Source organism: Tachyglossus aculeatus, chromosome 4 (genome assembly GCF_015852505.1).
Source record: "Tachyglossus aculeatus isolate mTacAcu1 chromosome 4, mTacAcu1.pri, whole genome shotgun sequence".
Classification (NCBI taxonomy): Eukaryota; Metazoa; Chordata; class Mammalia; order Monotremata; family Tachyglossidae; genus Tachyglossus; species Tachyglossus aculeatus.
In genome coordinates, this window is record NC_052069.1 from 7,839,485 (window position 1) to 7,859,553 (window position 20,069).

Below are 20,069 nucleotides of genomic sequence, written 5' to 3' on the forward strand. Positions count from 1 at the left end.
TGCACACAGTAAGTGTTCAAAACGATTGATTGATTGATTGGGCCGCTGCCCTCGCCCCGGCCCCCGGCCCCCGCAAGTCGGGTCCAGCCCAGGAGCAGCCGTTGAGCGGTTGTGGCGGCCACAACCAGGCCTGGCAGAAACCGTTGGCAGAGAGAGAGCGGAAAGAGCCCGGGCTTTGGAGTCAGAGGTCGTGGGTTCGAATCCCAGCTCCGCCATAAGCCTGCTGTGTGACCTTGGGCAAGTCACTTAACTTCTCTGAGCCTCAGTTACCTCATCTGTAAAAATGGGGATTAAGACTGTGAGCCCCACGTGGGACAACTTGATCACACTGTATCCCCCCCAGGGCTTAGAACAGTGCTTTGCACATAGTAAGCGCTTAACAAATGCCATTATTATTATTATTATTATTATTATAAGTATTGTGGTATTTCTTAAGCACTTCCTCTCCCCCTCCTCCCCATCCCCATCCCCCCCGCCTTACCTCGTTCCCCTCCCCACAGCACCTGTACATATGTATATATGTTTGTGCGTGTTTATTACTCTATTTTATTTGTACGTATTTATTCTATTTATTTTATTTTGTTAATATGCTTTGTTTTGTTGTCTGTCTCCCCCTTCTATCAGTCAATCAATCGTATTTATTGAGTGCTTACTGTGTGCAGAGCACTGTACTAAGCGCTTACCACAGTAAGTGCTCAATAAATACGATTGATGATGCGAGAGAAACAGGGCATGCAAAGTTTCTGTCCCACGCGGGCCACACAATCTAAAGGGGAGGGAGAACAGGTAGCTTATCCCCATTTTGCAGATGCCATTCAGAGAAGCAGCATGGCTCAGTGGAAAGAGCCCGGGCTTTGGAGTCAGAGGCCATGGGTTCAAATCCCGGCTCCGTCTCTTGTCAGCTGTGTGACTTTGGGCAAGTCACTTCACTTCTCTGGGCCTCAGTTACCTCATCTGTAAAATGGGGATGAAGACTGTGAGCCCAGCATGGGACAACCTGATCGCCTTGTATCCCCCCAGCGCTTAGAACAGTGCTTTGCACATAGTAAGCGCTTAAGAAATACCATCATTATTATTATTATTATTCATTCATTCAATCATATTTATTGAGCGCTGTGTGCAGAGCACTGTACTAAGCACTTGGGAAGTACAAGTTGGCGACATATAGAGACGGTCCCTACCCAACAACAGGCTCATAAGTGAGGCACACAGAGAAGTGAAGTGACTTGTCCAAGGTCATCCGGTAGGAAAGCGGCAGAGGTCCTCCGACTCCCAAACCGGTGGTCTTCCCACTAGGCAACACTGCTCCTCAGCTGCTTAATCAATCAATCAATCAATCACATTTATTGAGCACTTACTGTGTGTAGAGCACTGCTTACACCGTAGCCTCCTTGAGGGCAGGCATCATATCCACCGACTCTATTTCATTGCCCTCTCCCAGCCATTTAATACAGTGCCCTGCATACAGTTGGTGCTCAATAAATAGTAGTGAGTGGTAGATGATGCTTTCTGAACAGAGCTCTTTTCAGCTTCCAGGGCTCTTCACATCTCTTATCATCATCAATCGTATTTATTGAGCACATACTATGTGCAGAGCACTGTACTAAGCGCTTGGGAAGTACAAATTGGCAACATATAGAGACAGTCCCTACCCAACAGTGGGCTCACAGTCTAAAAAGTGGGCTCACAGTCTAAAAGTGGGCTTTGACAGAGGCTCCTACCTCTCTTTCTGGTCCAAGGTAAAAAGCTCTCCATGAGGAGGGAATGGAGTCTTACACAATTCTATCCCCATTTGCGGTAATTTTCAGGAAGGCGGGGAACAAAAAGCAGGAAGACACGGACATCTTGGGCTATCAAACTCCCGGCTCCGCCACATGTCTGCTGTGTGACCTTGGACAAGTCACTTCACTTCCCTGAGCCTCAGTTCCCTCATCTGTAAAATGGGGATTAAGACTGTGAGCCCCACATGGGACAATCTCATCACCTTGTATACCCCCTCCCAGCGCTTAGAACAGTGGCACGTAGTAAGCGCTTAACAAATACCACAATTATTATTATTATTATTTCAAACAGCACACAGGGTAATTGCTTGGGAAATCATTCCATGCTTTAGGCAGCAAAAGTGTAGGGAATCAACAGTAAAACAGTGTGTTTATTGTTGTATTCTCCCGAGTGCTTACTGTATATATGTTTGTACATATTTATTACTCTATTTATTGATTGATTTATTTTACTTGTACATATCCATTCTACTGATTTTATTTTGTTGGTATGTTTGGTTTTGTTCACTGTCTCCCCCTTCTAGACTGTGAGCCCACTGTTGGGTAGGGACTGTCTCTATATGTTGCCAACTAAGCGCTTAGTACAGTGCTCTGCACACAGTAAGCGCTCAATAAATACGATTGATTGATTAGAGTGATCTGCTAATACATTCAATTGAATGACTGAATTATTCCCCCAAACAGTTAAGGCTCTGCGCACAGTAAGTGTTCCAAAATTGCTATTGCTAGTTCTGGGGGCGGGTGGCGGGGGGTGAATAATTTTCCTTTTACTCCTTCGGAAAATTGGGCATTTAGGGGACTCTACGGAAATTTCAGCAGGTGCTCCAGCCAAGCAAATCCCAGTAAATTAGCTCAAACCACCTGACGACACTCACAAGGCCATGATCCACTCGGAAAAACGCCATCTGACAGGGTTTATTCAAAAGGTTGGAAAATGCGATGAAGGCGTCGGCAGAATCCAAGTTCAAAATGAGCACGGCTGCTATGAATGACATGCCTTGAACCTATAATGGGAGGAAGGGAAAATGGGAGGGAGGGAAGGGAGAAAGAGAGAGAGAGAGAGAGGGGCACAGAGACACAATCAAAATCACCCTGCATATTTTCATCATCATCATCATCATCAATCGTATTTATTGAGCGCTTACTGTGTGCAGAGCACTGTACTAAGCGCTTGGGAAGTACAAGTTGGCAACATATACAGTCCCTACCCAACCGTGGGCTCACAGTCTAAAAGGGGGAGACAGAGAAAAAAACCAAAAATACTAACAAAATAAAATAAATACAATAGATATGTACAAGTAAAATAGAGTAACATTAGTAAAAATATACTATATTCCAACTTATAATAATAATAATAATAATGGCATTTGTTAAGTGCTTACTATGTGCAAAGCACTGTTCTAAGCCCTGGGGGGATACAAGGTGATCAGGTTGTCCCGTATGGGGCTCACAGTCACCATCCCCATTTTACAGATGAGGGAACCGAGGCTCCGAGAAGTTAAGTGACTTGCCCGAGGTCACACAGCAGACATGTGGCGGAGCTGGGATTCAAACCCACGACCTCTGACTCCAAAGCCCGGGCTCTTTCCACTGAGCCACGCTGTACTCTCCCATGCGCTTAATACAGTACTTTGCACACGATGAGCGCTCAATCAATACGACTGACTGAACTGAAGGTATTGAAGCAGCGCGGCTCAGTGGAAAGAGCCCGGGCTTTGGAGTCAGACGTCATGGGTTCGAATCCCAGCTCCGCCACCTGTCAGCTGTGTGACCTTGGGCAAACCACTTTCATTCAATCGTATGTACTGAGCACTTACTATGTGCAGAGCACTGTACTAAGTGCTTGGGAAGTACAAGTTGGCAACATATAGAGACGGTCCCTTCCCAACAGTGGGCACTTAACTTCTCTGGGCCTCAGTTACCTCATCTGTAAAATGGGGATGAAGACTGTGAGCCCCATGTGGGACAACCTGATCACCTTGTATCCCTCCAGCGCTCAGAACAGTGCTTTGCACGTAGTAAGCGCTTAACAAACACCATCATTATTATTATTATTACCCTAGAAATGCAAGTCTCAAATATATGATAATAATAATGACAGCATTTATTAAGCGCTTACTCTGTGCAAAGCACTGTTCTAAGCGCCGGGGAGGTTACAAGGTGATCAGGTTGTCCCACAGGGGGCTCACAGTCTTGATCCCCATTTTACAGATGAGGGAACTGAGGCCCAGAGAAGTGAAGTGACTTGCCCAAAGTCACACAGCTGACAACTGGCGGAGCCGGGATTCGAACCCATGATCTTGGACTCCAAAGCCTGTGCTTTTTCCACTGAGCCACGCTGCTTCTCATATATAGCAGACACACTATACTTTTGTGCCAAATTAGTGAGCATGTCCTTTTTTTAAAAAAAAAAATTATTATTCATTCATTCAATCAATCGTATTTATTGAGCACTTACTGTGCGCACAGCACTGTACTAAGCGCTTGGGAAGTACAAGTTGGCAACATATAGAGACGGTCCCTACCCAACAGTGGGCTCACAGTCTAGAAGTATTTGTTAAGTGCTTACTACGTGCTCAATAAATATGACTGAATGAATGAACGAATGTGCCAAGCGCTGTTCTAAGCGCCGAGATACATACAAAGTACTTAGGTTGACCCATGTGGGGCTCAAGGTCTTAATCCCCATTTTACAGATGAGGCAACAAGCACAGAGAAGTGAAGTGGCTTGCCCAAGGTCACACAGCAGACAAGTGGCAGAGCTGGGAGGAGAGAAGCAGCGGGGCTCAGTGGAAAGAGTACGGGCTTTGGAGTCAGAGGTGATGGATTCGAATCCCGCCTCCGCCAACTGTGTGACTTTGGGCAAGTCACTTCACTTCCCCTTTTAGACTGTGAGCCCACCGTTGGGTAGGGACTGTCTCTATATGTTGCCGATTTGCACTTCCCAAGCGCTTAGTACAGTGCTCCGCACACTCAATAAATACGATTGATTGATTGATTGATTCTCTGGGCCTCAGTTCCCTCATCTGTAAAATGGGGATGAAGACTGTGAGCCCGCACCGTGGGACAACCTGATCACCTTGTAACCTCCCCAGTGCTTAGAACAGTGATTTGCACATAGTAAGCGCTTAATAAACACTGTTATTATTATTATTATTATTATTATTATTATTATTAACCCACATCCTCGGATTCCCAAGCCTGGGCTCTTGCCACTAAGCCACGCTGCTTCTTTATTTGTTCAGCTCTTACTGCGTGCCAGACGCTGTACTAAGCGCTGGGGTAGATAGAAGCTAATCAGGTTGGACAGGGTCCCTGTCTCACGTGGGGCTCACGCTCTTCATCCCCATTTTACAAACGAGGTAACAGGCCCGGAGAAGCGATTTGCCCAAGGTCACGCGGCCGACAATAAGCGCTCAATAAATGCGATTGAATGAATGAATGAACTTAACCTCCCTGGGCCTCAGTCTCCCCATCATTATGTATAGATCTATTCATTTATTTTGATAGTACTGATGCCTGTCTACTTGTTTTATTTTGTTGTCTGTCTCCTCCTTCTAGACTGTGAGCCCGTTCTTGGGTAGGGATTGTCTCTGTCTCTGCCTGTTGCCAAATTGTACTTTCCAAGCGCTTAGTACAGTGCCCTGCACACAGTAAGCGCTCAATAAATGCGATTGAATGAACGAATGAATGACAAGTGGCAGAGTCGGGACGAGGACGCCTTTCTTTCTGACTCCCAGGGCCAACCTGTTTCTCAAGCCTCTTCCTCGCTCCATTCCCCGTCTTTAGCGTGGCTTGGAGGAAAGAGCACAGGCTTGGGAGTTAGAGGTCATTCATTCAGCCAATCATATTTATTGAGCGCTTACTGTGTGCAGAGCACTGTACTAAGCGGTGGGTTCAAAACCCGGCTCCGCCAACTGTCAGCTGTGTGACTTTGGGCCAGTCACTTAACTTCTCTGCGCCTCAGTTACCTCATCTGGAAAATGGGGATGAAGACTGTGAGCCCCCCGTGGAACAACCTGATTGCCTTGTAACCTCCCCAGCTCTTAGAACAGTGCTTTGCACATAGTATGTGCTTAAAAAATGACATTATTATTATTATTTGCCTCCCCGTGGCAGTTCCCTAAAAGATGCAAGCTGAGGAAACCAGAAGCACAGGAGCAGCGTGGCTCAGTAGAGAAGCAGCGTGGCTCAGTGGAAAGAGCCCGGGCTTTGGAGTCAGAGGTCATGGGTTCAAATCCCGGCTCCGCCAACTGTCAGCTGTGTGACTTTGGGCAAGTCACTTAACTTCTCTGGGCCTCAATTACCTCATCTGTAAAATGGGGATTAAGACTGTGAGTCCCCCGCCTCCCGGGGACAATCTGATCACCTTGTAACCTCCCAGTGCTTAAGACAGTACTTTGCACTTTAGAAGGCCTTCCCAGACTGAGCCCCTTCCTTCCTCTCCCCCTCGTCCCCCTCTCCATCCCCCACATCTTACCTCCTTCCCTTCCCCACAGCACCTGTATATATGGATATATGTTTGTACATATTTATTACTCTATTTATTTTACTTGTACATATCTATTCTATTTATTTTATTTTGTTAGTATGTTTGGTTTTGTTCTCTGACTCCCCCTTTTAGACTGTGAGCCCACTGTTGGGTAGGGACTGTCTCTATATGTTGCCAACTTGTACTTCCCAAGCGCTTAGTACAGTGCTCTGCACACAGTAAGCGCTCAATAAATACAATTGATGATGATGATGACTCCTTCTTTGGGCACCGTGGCATCCAGATAAGCTAGCCCAAATGGCATGCGGTCACTTGATTTCCTCCTCATTCGCCAATCGGTCCGACCTGCCTCTCTTCTTTCTCCTCTCTGCTCTAGGTTCTCTTACGGGCGTCCAAGGTGAGCGGGAAAAAAAAGTAACCAAAAGGAGAAAGAGAGTCCTACAATTCTAACGGTTTGAGTCAGAGGTCATGGGTTCTAATCCCGGCTCTGCCACTTGTCTGCTGTGTGACTTTGGGCAAGCCACTTAACTTCTCTGGGCCTCAGTTCCCTCATCTGTAAATGGGGGTTAAGCCTGTGAGCCCCATATGGGACAACCTGATTATCTTGTATCCACCCCCCCGCAGCGCCTAGACCAGTGTTTGGCACAAAGTAAGCGCTTAACAAATGCCATCATTATTATTATTATTATTCCCCCATGCGGGTATTTTTATCTCCTCTTTCCATAAGAAATGTGGAGGCAAGGGACATTGTCCTTTTAAGCCTTATTTATAAGGTTTATAAGGTTTAGACTGTGAGCCCACTGTTGGATAGGGACCGTCTCTATATGTTGCCAACTTGCACTTCCCAAGCGCTTAGTACAGTGCTCTGCACACAGTAAGCGATCAATAAATACCATTGATTGATTGATTATAAGCAATCCCTTACAATCTCACAAGGCTCATCTACGCAAAACGTAAGCAGTGCGGCCTAGCGGATGGAGCCTGGGCCTGCGAGTCAGAAGGTTGTGGGTTCTAATCCTGGCTCCCCCACTGGTCTGCTGTGTGACCTTGGGTATTTATTACTCTATTTATTTATTTATTTTACTTGTACATATCTATTCTATTTATTTCATTTTGTTAATATGTTTTGTTTTGTTCTCTGTCTCCCCCTTCCAGACTGCGAGCCCGCTGTCGGGTAGGGACCGTCTCTATATGTTGCCAACTCGGACTTCCCAAGCGCTTAGTACAGTGCTCCGCACACAGTAAGTGCTCAATAAATACGACTGAATGAATGAATGTACCTCAGTTCCCTCATCTGTAAAATGGGGATTAAGACTGTGAGCCCCATGTGGGACAGGGAATGTGGCCAAGCTCATTATGAGCATGCAATGTTTCTGTTTATTGTTATACTTTACTCACCCAAGTGCTTAGTACAGTGCTCTGCCTACAATAAACATTCAATACATACGGTTGAATGACTGAAAGACAGTGTCTAACCTGACATTTCTACTGTTTTCTACACTGCGGACCACCTCTATCTGTTGCCAAATTGTACTTTCCAAGCGCTTAGTACAGTGCTGTGCACATAGTAAGCACTCAATAAATACGATTGAATGAATGAATGAATACAAGGTCACCAGTGGCCAGTATCCCACTCTAATCCTCCTCGACATTTCTACTGTTTTCTACACTGTGGACCACCTCTATCTGTTTTCAAATTGTACTTTCCAAGCGCTTAATACAGTGCTGTGCACACAGTAAGCGCTCAATAAATACCATTGAATGAATGAATGAATTAGCTTGTATCCACCCCGGTGCTTAGTACACTACCTGGGCACACAGTAAGCTCTCAATACCATAAAAATAATAGTGATAAAAAGATTAAAACTTCCACATCTGTCAACCTAGATTCAACATGTCACAATAATGATAATAATAATAGTAATAATTATGGTATTTGTTAAGCGCTTACTATATGCCAGGCACTGTACTAAGTGCCGGGGTGGCTACAAGCAAATCGGGTTGGACACAGTCCCTGTCCCACATGGGGCTCACAGTCTTGACCCCCATTTTACAGATGAGGTCACTGAGGGTCAGAGAAGTGAAGCGACTTGCCCAAGGCCACACGGCAGGCAAGTGGAGGAGCAAGGATTAGAACCCATGACCTTCTGACGCCCAGGCCCGTGCTCCAGCCATTACGGCCATCACAGCCATCACTGGTCTGTGCAAACCTTGGGATATTTTGAGTGTCGGATTTGGAGACCGTGAACCCGCTGTTGGGTGGGGATGGTCTCTGTTGCCAAATTGTACTTTCCAAGCGCTTAGTACAGTGCCCTGCACACAGTAAGTGCTCAATAAATACGACTGACTGAATGCCATCCACCACCCCAGGTAGAACGATCATTTACCACACTGGTCCCAGTCCAAAGGAGGATGACTTTGGAGATTTTTTTCGGTGACATGCTTGGCCCCGTGTGGGGCTGGGATATTGTTTGGCCTCCTCATTTTGTATCTATTTCTCTTCTTGTCTGTCTTCTCCTGTAGACGCTAAGCTCGTGGTGGGCAGGGAATGTGTCTGCTATAATGTTCTCTCATGCTCTCATTCAATCGTATTTACTGAGCGCTTACTGTGTGCAGAGCACTGTGCTAGAGAAGCAGCATGGCTCAAAGGAAAGAGCCCGGGCTTGAGAGTCAGAGGTCATGGGTTCAAATCCCGGCCCTGCCAATTGTCAGCTGTGTGGCTTTGGGCAAGTCACTTGACTTCTCTGGGCCTCAGTTACCTCATCTGTAAAACGGGGATGAAGACTGTGAGCCCCATGTGGGACAATCCGATCACCTTGGATTCTCCCCAGTGCTTAGAACAGTGCTTTGCACATAGTAAGCGCTTAATAAATGCCATCATCATCATTATTATTATTACTAAGCACTTGGGAGAGTACAACAATAAACAGACCTCCCCAGCGCTTAGTAAGCGTGCAATAAATACCCCGACTGCTTAATTGACTACAGTACTTGCCCCACAGTCAGCACTTAAATAGAGAAGCAGCGAGGTCTAGTGGCTAGAGCCCGGGCTTGGGCGTCACAAGGTCTTGGGTTCTAATCCTGGTTCCGCCACTTGTCGGCTGTGTGACCTCAGGCAAATCATGATGGGGAGACTGAGGCCCAGGGAAGTTAAGTTCATTCATTAATGCAATCATATTTATTGAGCGCTTACTGTTTGCAGGGCACTGTACTAAGCGCTTGGAAAGTACAATTCGGCAACAGATAGAGACGGTCCCTACCCAACAATGGGCTCACAGTCTAGGAGGAGACAGACAACAAAATAAAACAAGTAGACAGGCGTCAATACTATCAAAATAAATGAATAGAATTAGAGATAGATACATAATGATGGGGAGACTGAGGCCCAGGGAGGTTAAGTTCATTCATTCATTCACTCGCATTTATTAAGCGCTTTCTGTGTGCAGGGCACTGTACTAAGTGCTTGGAAAGTACAATTCGGCAACAGAGACAGTCCATACCCAACAACGGGCTCACAGTCTAGAAGGAGGAGACCGACAACAAAATAAAACAAGTAGACAGGCGTCAATACTATCAAAATAAATGAATAGAATTAGAGATAGATACATAATGATGAGGAGACTCACTTCACTGGGCCTCGGTGACCTCATCTGTAAAATGGGGATTGAGACTGTGAGCCCCACGTGCGACAGGGACTATGTCAAACCCGAGTTGCTTGTATCCCGCCCAAGGCTTAGTATAGTACCTGGGACATAGTAAGCGCTTAACAAATACCGTCATTATTATCATTATTATGAGAAGAAGCGTGGCTCTGTGGAAAGAGCCCGGGCTTTGGAGTCAGAGGTCATGGGTTCCAATCCCGGCTCCGCCAATTGTCAGCTGGGTGACTTTGGGCAAGTCACTTCACTTCTCTGGGCCTCAGTTCCCTCATCTGTAAAATGGGGATGAAGACTGTGAGCCCCCCGTGGGACAACCTGATCACCTTGTAACCTCCCCAGCGCTTAGAACAGTGCTTTGCACATAGTCTCCTCCTTCTAGACTGTGAGCCCGTTGTTGGGTAGGGATTGTCTCTATCTGTTGCCGAATTGTACTTTCCAATCAATCAATCGTATTTATTGAGCGCTTACTGTGTGCAGAGCACTGTACTAAGCGCTTGGGAAGTACAAGTTGGCAACATATAGAGACAGTCCCTACCCAACAGTGGGCTCACAGTCTAAAAGGGGGAGACAGAGAACAAAACCAAACATACTAACAAAATAAAATAAATAGAATAGATATGTACAAGTAAAATAGAGTAATAAATATGTACAAACAGCGCCCTGCACACAGTAAGCGCTTAATAAATGCCACAATAATAATAATAATAATATTATTATTATTACCATCAGTATTATACCCTGGGTGGTGTATTTCTGACCTTCTGGCTAAGGAACGGCTGCTAATAGGAGGCCCGTACAAGGGGGAAAAAAGCACTTACATAACCGACATCTGGTCTGTAACACGTGTATGCGCCCAAAATACTGTGCAACATGTCATGGTACGGACCGCCCTAAAAGAATTAAAAAAGAATTTTAAAACCCCAAAAAGAAACCTCTGAGAAATCACCTCCGTGGAGGTATCGCTTCTATCGCGATAGAATAATAATTATGATTATTATTATCGCAAGGTGAATGTTGCCCCAACTAATTCTGGGCAGGGAATATGTCTGTTGACTGTTATGTGGTACTCTCCCAAGCGCTTAGTACAGTGCTTTGCACACTGTAAGCGCTCAATAAATAGGACTGACTGATTGCCCCCAAAAGACAGTTTGGCAGGGCCCGACCAGCCGGTGGGACTTGGTTGGAAATAGCCCACCCGCGTCAACTTACTTGCTGAAAGATGCAGAGATTCGGAAACGTGCGGGAAATGTCCAGTTTGATGAGCTCCAGGCTGGCTTCCCGGTCCGCTGCCGAAACCCCCGCGTCTACGAGAGGCGGATAAAGAAGAATAAAAGAAATAAAAAGACGGGGCCCGTGGAACGGCCGGGGGAGGAGCGGGGAGGGAAGCCTGCAGTTTTTGGAACCAAAGATGGTCAGCATGGCGTAGCGGATAGACCACGAGCCCGGGAGTCCTGGGTTCCAATCCCGGCTCTGCCATTTATCTGCTGGGTGGCCTTGGGTGAGTCACTTCACTTCTCTGGGCCTCAGTTCCCTCATCTGGAAAATGGGGATTGAGACGGTGAGCCTCATGTGGGACAGGGACCGTGTCCAACCCGATTAGCCGGTATTTAGCCCCGTGCTTAGAATAGTGCTTGGCACATAGGAAGTGCTTAATAAATACCACAGTGATGTTATCATTATAAAATGTAGCACCGTCTGGCTTTGGGAGAGGGAAAATCCATGTCCGTCAACTCCCTGGGCTGGAGAGAGCTTGTCTCCTTCGGAGGCCAGCAAATGTGAGAGACGATAGCTTATCCAGCGCTTAGAACAGTGCCTTGCACATAGTAAGCGCTTAATAAATGCTATCATCATCATTACCATTATTATTATTATCCCTGGGTCCCTGCCGTTTTCAAGACCCTCCCCATCCCCCCGCCTTACCTCCTTCCCCTCCCCACAGCACCTGTATATATATATATTATATATAATATATGTATATATAATATTATATTATATATTATAATATATATTATATTATATATATTATATATATATTATATATATGTTTGTACAGATTTATTACTCTATTTATTTATTTTATTTGTACATATTTATTCTAATTATTTTATTTTGTTAATATGTTTTGTTCTCTGTCTCCCCCTTCTAGACTGTGAGCCCACTGTCGGGTAGGGACCGTCTCTATATGTTGCCAACTTGTACTTCCCAAGCGCTTAGTACAGTGCTCTGCACACAGTAAGCGCTCAGTAAATACGACTGAATGAATGAATGAATGAATGAAAGACCGAAACCCAATTGATGAGATCCTATAAGGGAACATTCGAACGGGCGGTAAGCTCGTTGTGGGCAGGGAATGTGTCTGTTCTACCGTTGTATTGTACTCTTCCAAGCGCTTAGTACAGTGCTCTGCGCACAGTAAGCGCTCTATAAACACCCCTGAATGAATATATGAACTCTAGGCACAGGGAAAAAAAATGAAATCGAGGAACGAACACGGCACGCAGCCTGGAGGGGGTCTTTCATTCAGCCTTCCTCTCCGCTCCTTTTGGGATCTCAAATTCATCTCAGACCTTCCTCCAGACTGGAAGCTCCTTGGGAGCTGGGAACGTGTCTACCAGCTCTGTTTTAGACTGGACTCTCCCAAGTGTTCAGTAAAGTGCTCCGCACACGGCAAGTCCCCAGTAAATACCGTCAATTGATCGATCTAATCCTTTTACAATTTGTAGGTCTGGGAAAGATTCCGAGTCCAAGAAAGGAAAGAGTCAAGGGCCAACTCCAAGCCTTCGGAATCTTTCTTCCGCCCCCGACACTCGGGATTTATTACATTCGATCGTATTCATTGAGCACTTCCTGTGTGAAGAGCACCAGGCCAAGCACTTGCAGCTACTTGGGAAAAATTATTTAGCCTCCAACCGTTTCTGATTTTAGTGCGAGCTGTGCGGTATCCCCCTAACAGACTCACGGATGCAAAAAAAATCGTTCGGTCCAGGATTAAGATGTAGAAATAGCTGGAAATACTAGTGGTTAATCCTAACACATGCGGAATTTTCCTCTTAGAAAGTATCCTCATTTTTCCAACAACCTATTCTTGTTTGTACATATTTATTACTCTATTTATTTATTTCTTTTACTTGTACATATCTATTCTATAGTATGTTTGGTTTTTTTTCTCTGTCTCCCCCTTTTAGACTGTGAGCCCACTGTTGGGTAGGGACTGTCTCTATATGTTGCCAAATTGTACTTCCCAAGCGCTTAGTACAGTGCTCTGCACACAGTAAGCGTTCAATAAATATGATTGATGATGATGATGACACCGTCCGCTCGTTTGCCAAGCGTAGCTGGGAAGTCACGGGCTTAGCTAGCTTTCAAGGAGAAGAAGCCAGGTTTGCACAGTGAATAAGCATGCTAAGACATTGAAACTTCCCTTAGAACCAGTTCAGTTATTTCTCGCATCCTAGAGAAGGGCCCTTCTTTTCTGCTCATTTTAATATTCCTTTTTTTTTTTTTTTTTAATCAAAGCATCACCCCTCGGAAGCCATTTCCATCTTCTTAAACCGGTGTCATCCCAGTTGGACGGTTTTAAAAGCTTAACGTGTTCTGCTTTAACAGGAAGAGATCTTTGGTTGGATGGGTCGCGGACACAAACGTGACGCTCCACGTTGCCGGGTAACCGCGGTCAGGAGCGGTCCTCGGTTTCGGGCGCGTACCTTCGTTCTCCAATTCCGTGGTTCCAGAGCTGAGGGATCGCCATCTCTCTTTGGCTCGAGCTAAGCAGATATCGTAGAGTTCTGAAAGACAATTAATTCAGTTATTCACTCCGGTATATTGTGCCCCACCCCAAACCCCGACGCGCTTAGTACAGTGCTCGGCACACGGCAAGAGCTCAGTAAATACCATTGCTTGACAGGATCATTCGGTCGCGGAGGTGGGGCGGAGAGCACACGATTACCGCCGTGTTTTCCTTGCACGTTACCAACGCTGTTGCAGTGTACTCTCCCAAGCGCCTAGTACAGTGCTCTGCACACTCTGTCTCTGTCTGTTGCTGAATTGTACTTTCCAAGCGCTTAGTACAGTGCCCTGCACACAGTAAGCGCTCAATAAATATGACTGAATGAACTGCAAGTGCTCAATAAATACCACTGAAAGGGACATTCAGTGTTCTTTACTCCTCCTTGAGGGGAGGGCAGAAATCATCCCTCCTTCGGTCTGACAGCACTTATGTACACATGATGATGACGACGGTGGCATTTGTTAAGCGCTTACTATGTGCAAAGCACTGTTCTAAGCGCTGGAGGGGATACAAGGTGATCACGTGGTCCCACGTGGGGCTCACAGTCTTCACCCCCCATTTTACAGATGAGGGAACTGAGGCTCAGAGAAGTGAAGTGACTGCCCCAAGGTCACACAGCAGACGCGCGGGGGAGCCGGGATTAGATCCCATGACCTCCGACTGCCAAGGCCGGGCTCTTTCCACTGAGCCAAACATCTACACATCTGTAATCTATTCAGGGTACAGGGCTTTGCACACAGTAAGCGCTCAATAAATGTGACTGACAATGAATACTAATGTGGGTCTTCCGCTCTAGACTGTAAACTTGTTGAGGGCAGGGAACGTCTAGCAGCTCTTCATCATCATCAATTGTATTTATTGAGCGCTTACTGTGTGCAGAGCACTGTACTAAGCGCTTATCACCCCTCGGAAGCCATTTCCATCTTCTTAAACCGTGTCATCCCAGTTAGACGGTTTTAAAAGCTTAACGTGTTCTGCTTTAATAGGAGAGGTGCTCCCTCTGCACCCAATAAGTGCTCAATAAATATGACTGATTGATCTGTTCATGTGAGCACCACCCTAAGCGCTACGTGCTCAATAAATACGACTGATTGATCTGTTCATGTGAGCACCACCCTAAGCGCTGAGTACATAATAATAATAATAATGATGGCATTTATTAAGAGCTTACTACGTACAAAGCACCGTTCTAAGCGCTGGGAGCAATATCAGTTAATCAGATGGGACACGGCCCCCGTCCCACAGTCTCGGGAGGGAGAATGGGTACTGAATTCCCATTTTAAGGCTGAGAAAACCAAGGGCCGGACAAATTGAGTGACCCGCCCTAGGCCCACAGTCTTGGGAGGGAGAACAGGTACTGAATTCTTTTTTTTTTATGGCATTTATTAAGCGCTTGCTACGTGCAAAGCACTGCTCTAAGCGCTGGGGAGGTTACAGGGTGATCAGGTTGTCCCACGTGGGGCTCACAGTCTTAATCCCCATTTTACAGATGAGGTAACTGAGGCCCAGAGAAGTCAAGCAACTTGCCCAAAGTCACACAGCTGACAGTTGGCGGAGCCAGGATTTGAACCCATGACCTCTGACTCCAAAGCCCGGGCTCTTTCCACTGAGCCACGCTGCTTCTCTAATTTTATAGATTAGATTAGATTAATTAGATTCATTTTACAGAATTCCCGTTTTAAGGCTGAGAAAACCGAGGGCCAGACAAATTGAGTGACCCACCCTAGGCCCACAGTCTCGGGAGGGAGAACAGGTACTGAATTCCCATTTTAAGGCTGAGAAAACCGAGGGCCGGACAAATGGAGTGACCCACCCTAGGCCACCCGGCAAGCAGGCGGAAGAGCCGGAATTAGAACCCAAGTCCTCTAACTCCCAGGCCTGTGCTTTCCCCACCATTTCCAGAGCAACGTACCTTGCGCTCAGTAAGCGCTCAATAAATACGATTGATTGATTGCCCTCAGGAGTGTACGACACACCAGAGTTGGCAAAGACGATCCCTGCTCGCTCTTCCTAATTTACGGAAGGAGAAGAGAGGTGGGCACAGGGCTTCCTCTCCCCTTTGTCCCCCTCTCCATCTCCCCCATCTTACCTCCTTCCCTTCCCCACAGCACCTGTATATATGTATATATGTTTGTACATATTTATTACTCTATTTATTTTACTTGTACATATCTATTCTATCTATTTTATTTTGTTAGTATGTTTGGTTTTGTTCTCTGCCTCCCCCTTTTAGACTGTGAGCCCACTGTTGGGTAGGGACTGCCTCTATATGTTGCCAACTTGTACTTCCCAAGCGCTTAGTACAGTGCTCTGCACACGGTAAGCGCTCAATAAATACGATTGATTGATTGATTTCCCCGACTGAGAATCAGAGCGCGGGGGAGGGCGACGCTCCGGTTCCATCCCCCAGCGGGCGGGCGCTCACCGACGGGCTGCCCGGCTCCTTCCCCAGGACGTCGGGGCTCAGTGCCCAGGGAGGGGAGGGCGAGGGGACGGGGACGGAAGCCCCAGCGCGAGGCGGCAAAGTAATAATAATAATTACGGTATTTGTCAAGTGCTTACTATGTGCCAAGCGCTGGGGTAGACACACGGTCACCAGGTTGTCCCACGTGGGGCTCACAGTCTCAATCCCCATTTTACAGATGAGGGAACTGGGGCCCGGAGAATCAATCAATCATATTTATTGAGCGCTTATTGTGTGCAGAGCACTGTACTAAGCGCTTGGGAAGTGAAGTGGCTTGCCCAAGGTCACACAGCAGACAAGTGGCGGAGCCGGGATTAGAACCCGCGCCTTCTCTAAGTAGCGGGGCCTACCAGGTAGAGCCCGGGCCTGGAATTCAGGCTGGCCTGGCTTCTGATCCAGGCTCCGCTCCTTGTCTGCTGGGTGACCTCGGGCAGGTCACTTCACTCCTCTGGGCCTCAGTTCCCTCACCGGTTAAATGGGCATGAAGACTGTGAGCCCCACGTGGGACAAGGACTGTGTCCAACCCCGATTTGCTTGCATCCACCCCAGTGCTTCGTATGGTGCCTAGCATAAGCGCTTAGTCCAGTGCTCTGCACACAGTAGGCGCTCAATAAATACGCTTGAATGAATGAATATAGTAAGTGCTTAACAAAAACCTTCAAAACCTTACTGAAGGCCCATCTCCTCCAAGAAGCCTTCCCTGACTAAGCCCACCTCTCCTCTTCTCCCACTCCCTCCTGCACCGCTCTACCTTGCTCCTTCATTCATTCTCCCTCCCAGCCCCACAGCTCATATGGATATCTATAATAATAATAATAATGGCATTTATTAAGTGCTTACTATGTGCAAAGCACTGTTCTAAGCACTGGGGAGGTTACAAGGAGATCTGTATCTATCTGGAATTTATTCATTTATCTATTTATTTATTTCTATTAAGGTCTGTCTCTCCCGCTAGACTGTGAGCTCGTAATGAGCAGTAATGTATCTGCTGCACTCTCCCAAGCACTTAGTAATAATAATGATGGCATTTGTTAAGCGCTTACTCTGTGCAAAGCACTGTTCTAAGCGCTGGGGAGGTTACAAGGAGATCTGTATCTATCTGGAATTTACTCATTTATCTATTTATTTATTTCTATTAAGGTCTGTCTCTCCCACTATACTGTGAGCTCGTAATGAGCAGTAATGTATCTGCTGCACTCTCCCAAGCACTTAGTAATAATAATGTTGGCATTTGTTAAGCGCTTACTCTGTGCAAAGCACTGTTCTAAGCGCTGGGGAGGTTACAAGGAGATCTGTATCTATCTGGAATTTATTTATCTATTTATTTATTTCTATTAAGGTCTGTCTCCCCCGCTAGACTGTGAGCTCGTAATGAGCAGTAATGTATCTGCTGCACTCTCCCAAGCACTTAGTAATAATAATGATGGCATTTGTTAAGCGCTTACTCTGTGCAAAGCACTGTTCTAAGCGCTGGGGAGGTTACAAGGAGATCTGTATCTATCTGGAATTTATTTATCTATTTATTTATTTCTATTAAGGTCTGTCTCCCCCGCTAGACTGTGAGCTCGTAATGAGCAGTAATGTATCTGCTGCACTCTCCCAAGCACTTAGTAATAATAATGATGGCATTTGTTAAGCGCTTACTATGTGCGAAGCACTGTTCTAAGCGCTGGGGAAGTTACAAGGAGATCTGTATCTATCTGGAATTTACTCATTTATCTATTTATTTATTTCTATTAAGGTCTGTCTCCCCCACTATACTGTGAGCTCGTAATGAGCAGTAATGTATCTGCTGCACTCTCCCAAGCACTTAGTAATAATAATGTTGGCATTTGTTAAGCGCTTACTCTGTGCAAAGCACTGTTCTAAGCGCTGGGGAGGTTACAAGGAGATCTGTATCTATCTGGAATTTATTTATCTATTTATTTATTTCTATTAAGGTCTGTCTCCCCCGCTAGACTGTGAGCTCGTAATGAGCAGTAATGTATCTGCTGCACTCTCCCAAGCACTTAGTAATAATAGTGATGGCATTTGTTAAGCGCTTACTATGTGCAAAGCACTGTTCTAAGTGCTGGGGAGGTTACAAGGAGATCTGTACCTATCTGTAATTTATTCATTTATCTATTTATTTATTTCTATTAAAGTCTGTCTCTCCCTCTATACTGTGAGCTCGTAATGAGCAGTAATGTATCTGCCGCACTCTCCCAAGCACTTAGTAATAATAATGATGGCATCTGTTAAGTGCTTACTCTGTGCAAAGCACTGTTCTAAGCGCTGGGGAGGTTACAAGGAGATCTGTATCTATCTGGAATTTATTCATTTATCTATTTATTTATTTCTATTAAGGTCTGTCTCTCCCACTATACTGTGAGCTCGTAATGAGCAGTAATGTATCTGCCGCACTCTCCCAAGCACTTAGTAATAATAATGATGGCATTTGTTAAGCGCTTACTATGTGCAAAGCACTGTTCTAAGCGCCGGGGAGGTTACAAGGTGATCAGGTTGTCCCACGTGGGGCTCACAGTCTTCATCCCCATTTTACAGATGAGGGAACTGAGGCCCAGAGAATAATAATAATAATAATGATGATGGCATTTGTTAAGCGTTTACTATGTGCAGAGCACTGTTCTAAGCGCTGGGGGGAATACAAGGTGATCAAGCTGTCCCATATGGGGCTCACAGTCTTAATTCCCATTTTCCAGATGAGGGTACTGAGGCTCAGAGAAGTGAAGTGACTTGCCCAAGGTCACACAGCAGACATGTGGTGGAGCTAGGATTCGAACCCATGACCTCTGACTCCAAAGCCCAGGCTCTTTCCGCTGAGCCACGCTGCTTCAAGATAGATACGACTATCTTGACTATCTCTATCTCTACTACAGAGAAGCACCATGACGTAATGGACAGAGCCCGGGACTGGGAGTCGGGACGTCATGGGTTCTAATCCTGCCTTTGCCACCTGTCAGGCATGTGACCTTGGACAAGTCATTTCTCCGGGCCTCAGCTACCTCAACTGGAAAATGGGGATGGAGACTGTGAGCCCCACTTGGGACCGGGACCGGGTCCGACCTGACTTCCTTGTATCGACCCCAGTGCTTAGAACGGTGCCTGGCGCAGAGTAATAATAATAATAATAATAACAATAATAATAATAATAATAATAATGATGATGATGATGATGGCATTTATTAAGCACTTACTATGTGCAAAGCACTGTTCTAAGCGCTAGGGAGGTTACAAGGTGATCAGGTGGTCCCACACGGGGCTCACAGTCTTCATCCCCATTTTACAGATGAGGTAACTGAGGCCCAGGGAAGTTAAGTGACTTGCCCAAAGTCACACAGCTGACAAGAGGCGGAGTAGGGATTTGAACCCATGACCTCTGGCTCCAAAGCCCGGGCTCTTTCCGCTGAGCCATGCTGCTTCAGAGAAGCACCATGATGTAATGGACAGAGCCCGGGACTGGGAGTCAGGATGTCATGGGTTCTAATCCCGGCTTTGCCATGTGTCAGGCATGTGACCTTGGACAAGTCATTTCTCCGGGCTCAGCTACCTCAACTGGAAAACGGGGCTGGAGACTGTCAGCCCCATTTGGGACCAGGACCGTATCCGACCTGATTTCCTCGTGTTGACCCCAGGCCCGGAGAAGTGAAGTGACTTGCCCAAAGTCACATGGCTGACAATTGGCGGGGCCGGAATTTGAACCCATGACCACTGACTCCAAAGCCCGTGCTCTTTCCACTGAGCCACGCTGCTTCAAGATAGATACGACTATCTTGACTATCTCTACTACAGAGAAACACCATGGCGTAATGGACAGAGCCCGGGACTGGGAGTCGGGACGTCATGGGTTCTAATCCCGGCTTTGCCACGTGTCAGGCGTGTGACC

General features: G+C 46.3%; 1 protein-coding gene across 4 annotated transcripts in view; it reads right to left on the reverse strand.

Annotated features, from left to right (window-relative positions):
- The window catches only part of TBC1D14 (TBC1 domain family member 14), a 139,747-nt gene that overhangs the window by 21,857 nt on the left and 97,821 nt on the right, over positions 1-20,069 (reverse strand). For all 4 annotated transcript variants that reach the window (XM_038745072.1, XM_038745073.1, XM_038745070.1 and 1 more), the window contains 4 exons: positions 13,637-13,717; positions 11,142-11,236; positions 10,751-10,822; positions 2,657-2,785 (listed from right to left, as the gene is read on the reverse strand). In XM_038745072.1, the coding sequence (XP_038601000.1) occupies positions 2,657-2,785; positions 10,751-10,822; positions 11,142-11,236; positions 13,637-13,717 (377 nt within the window). The remainder of the gene's footprint in view (positions 1-2,656; positions 2,786-10,750; positions 10,823-11,141; positions 11,237-13,636; positions 13,718-20,069) is intronic.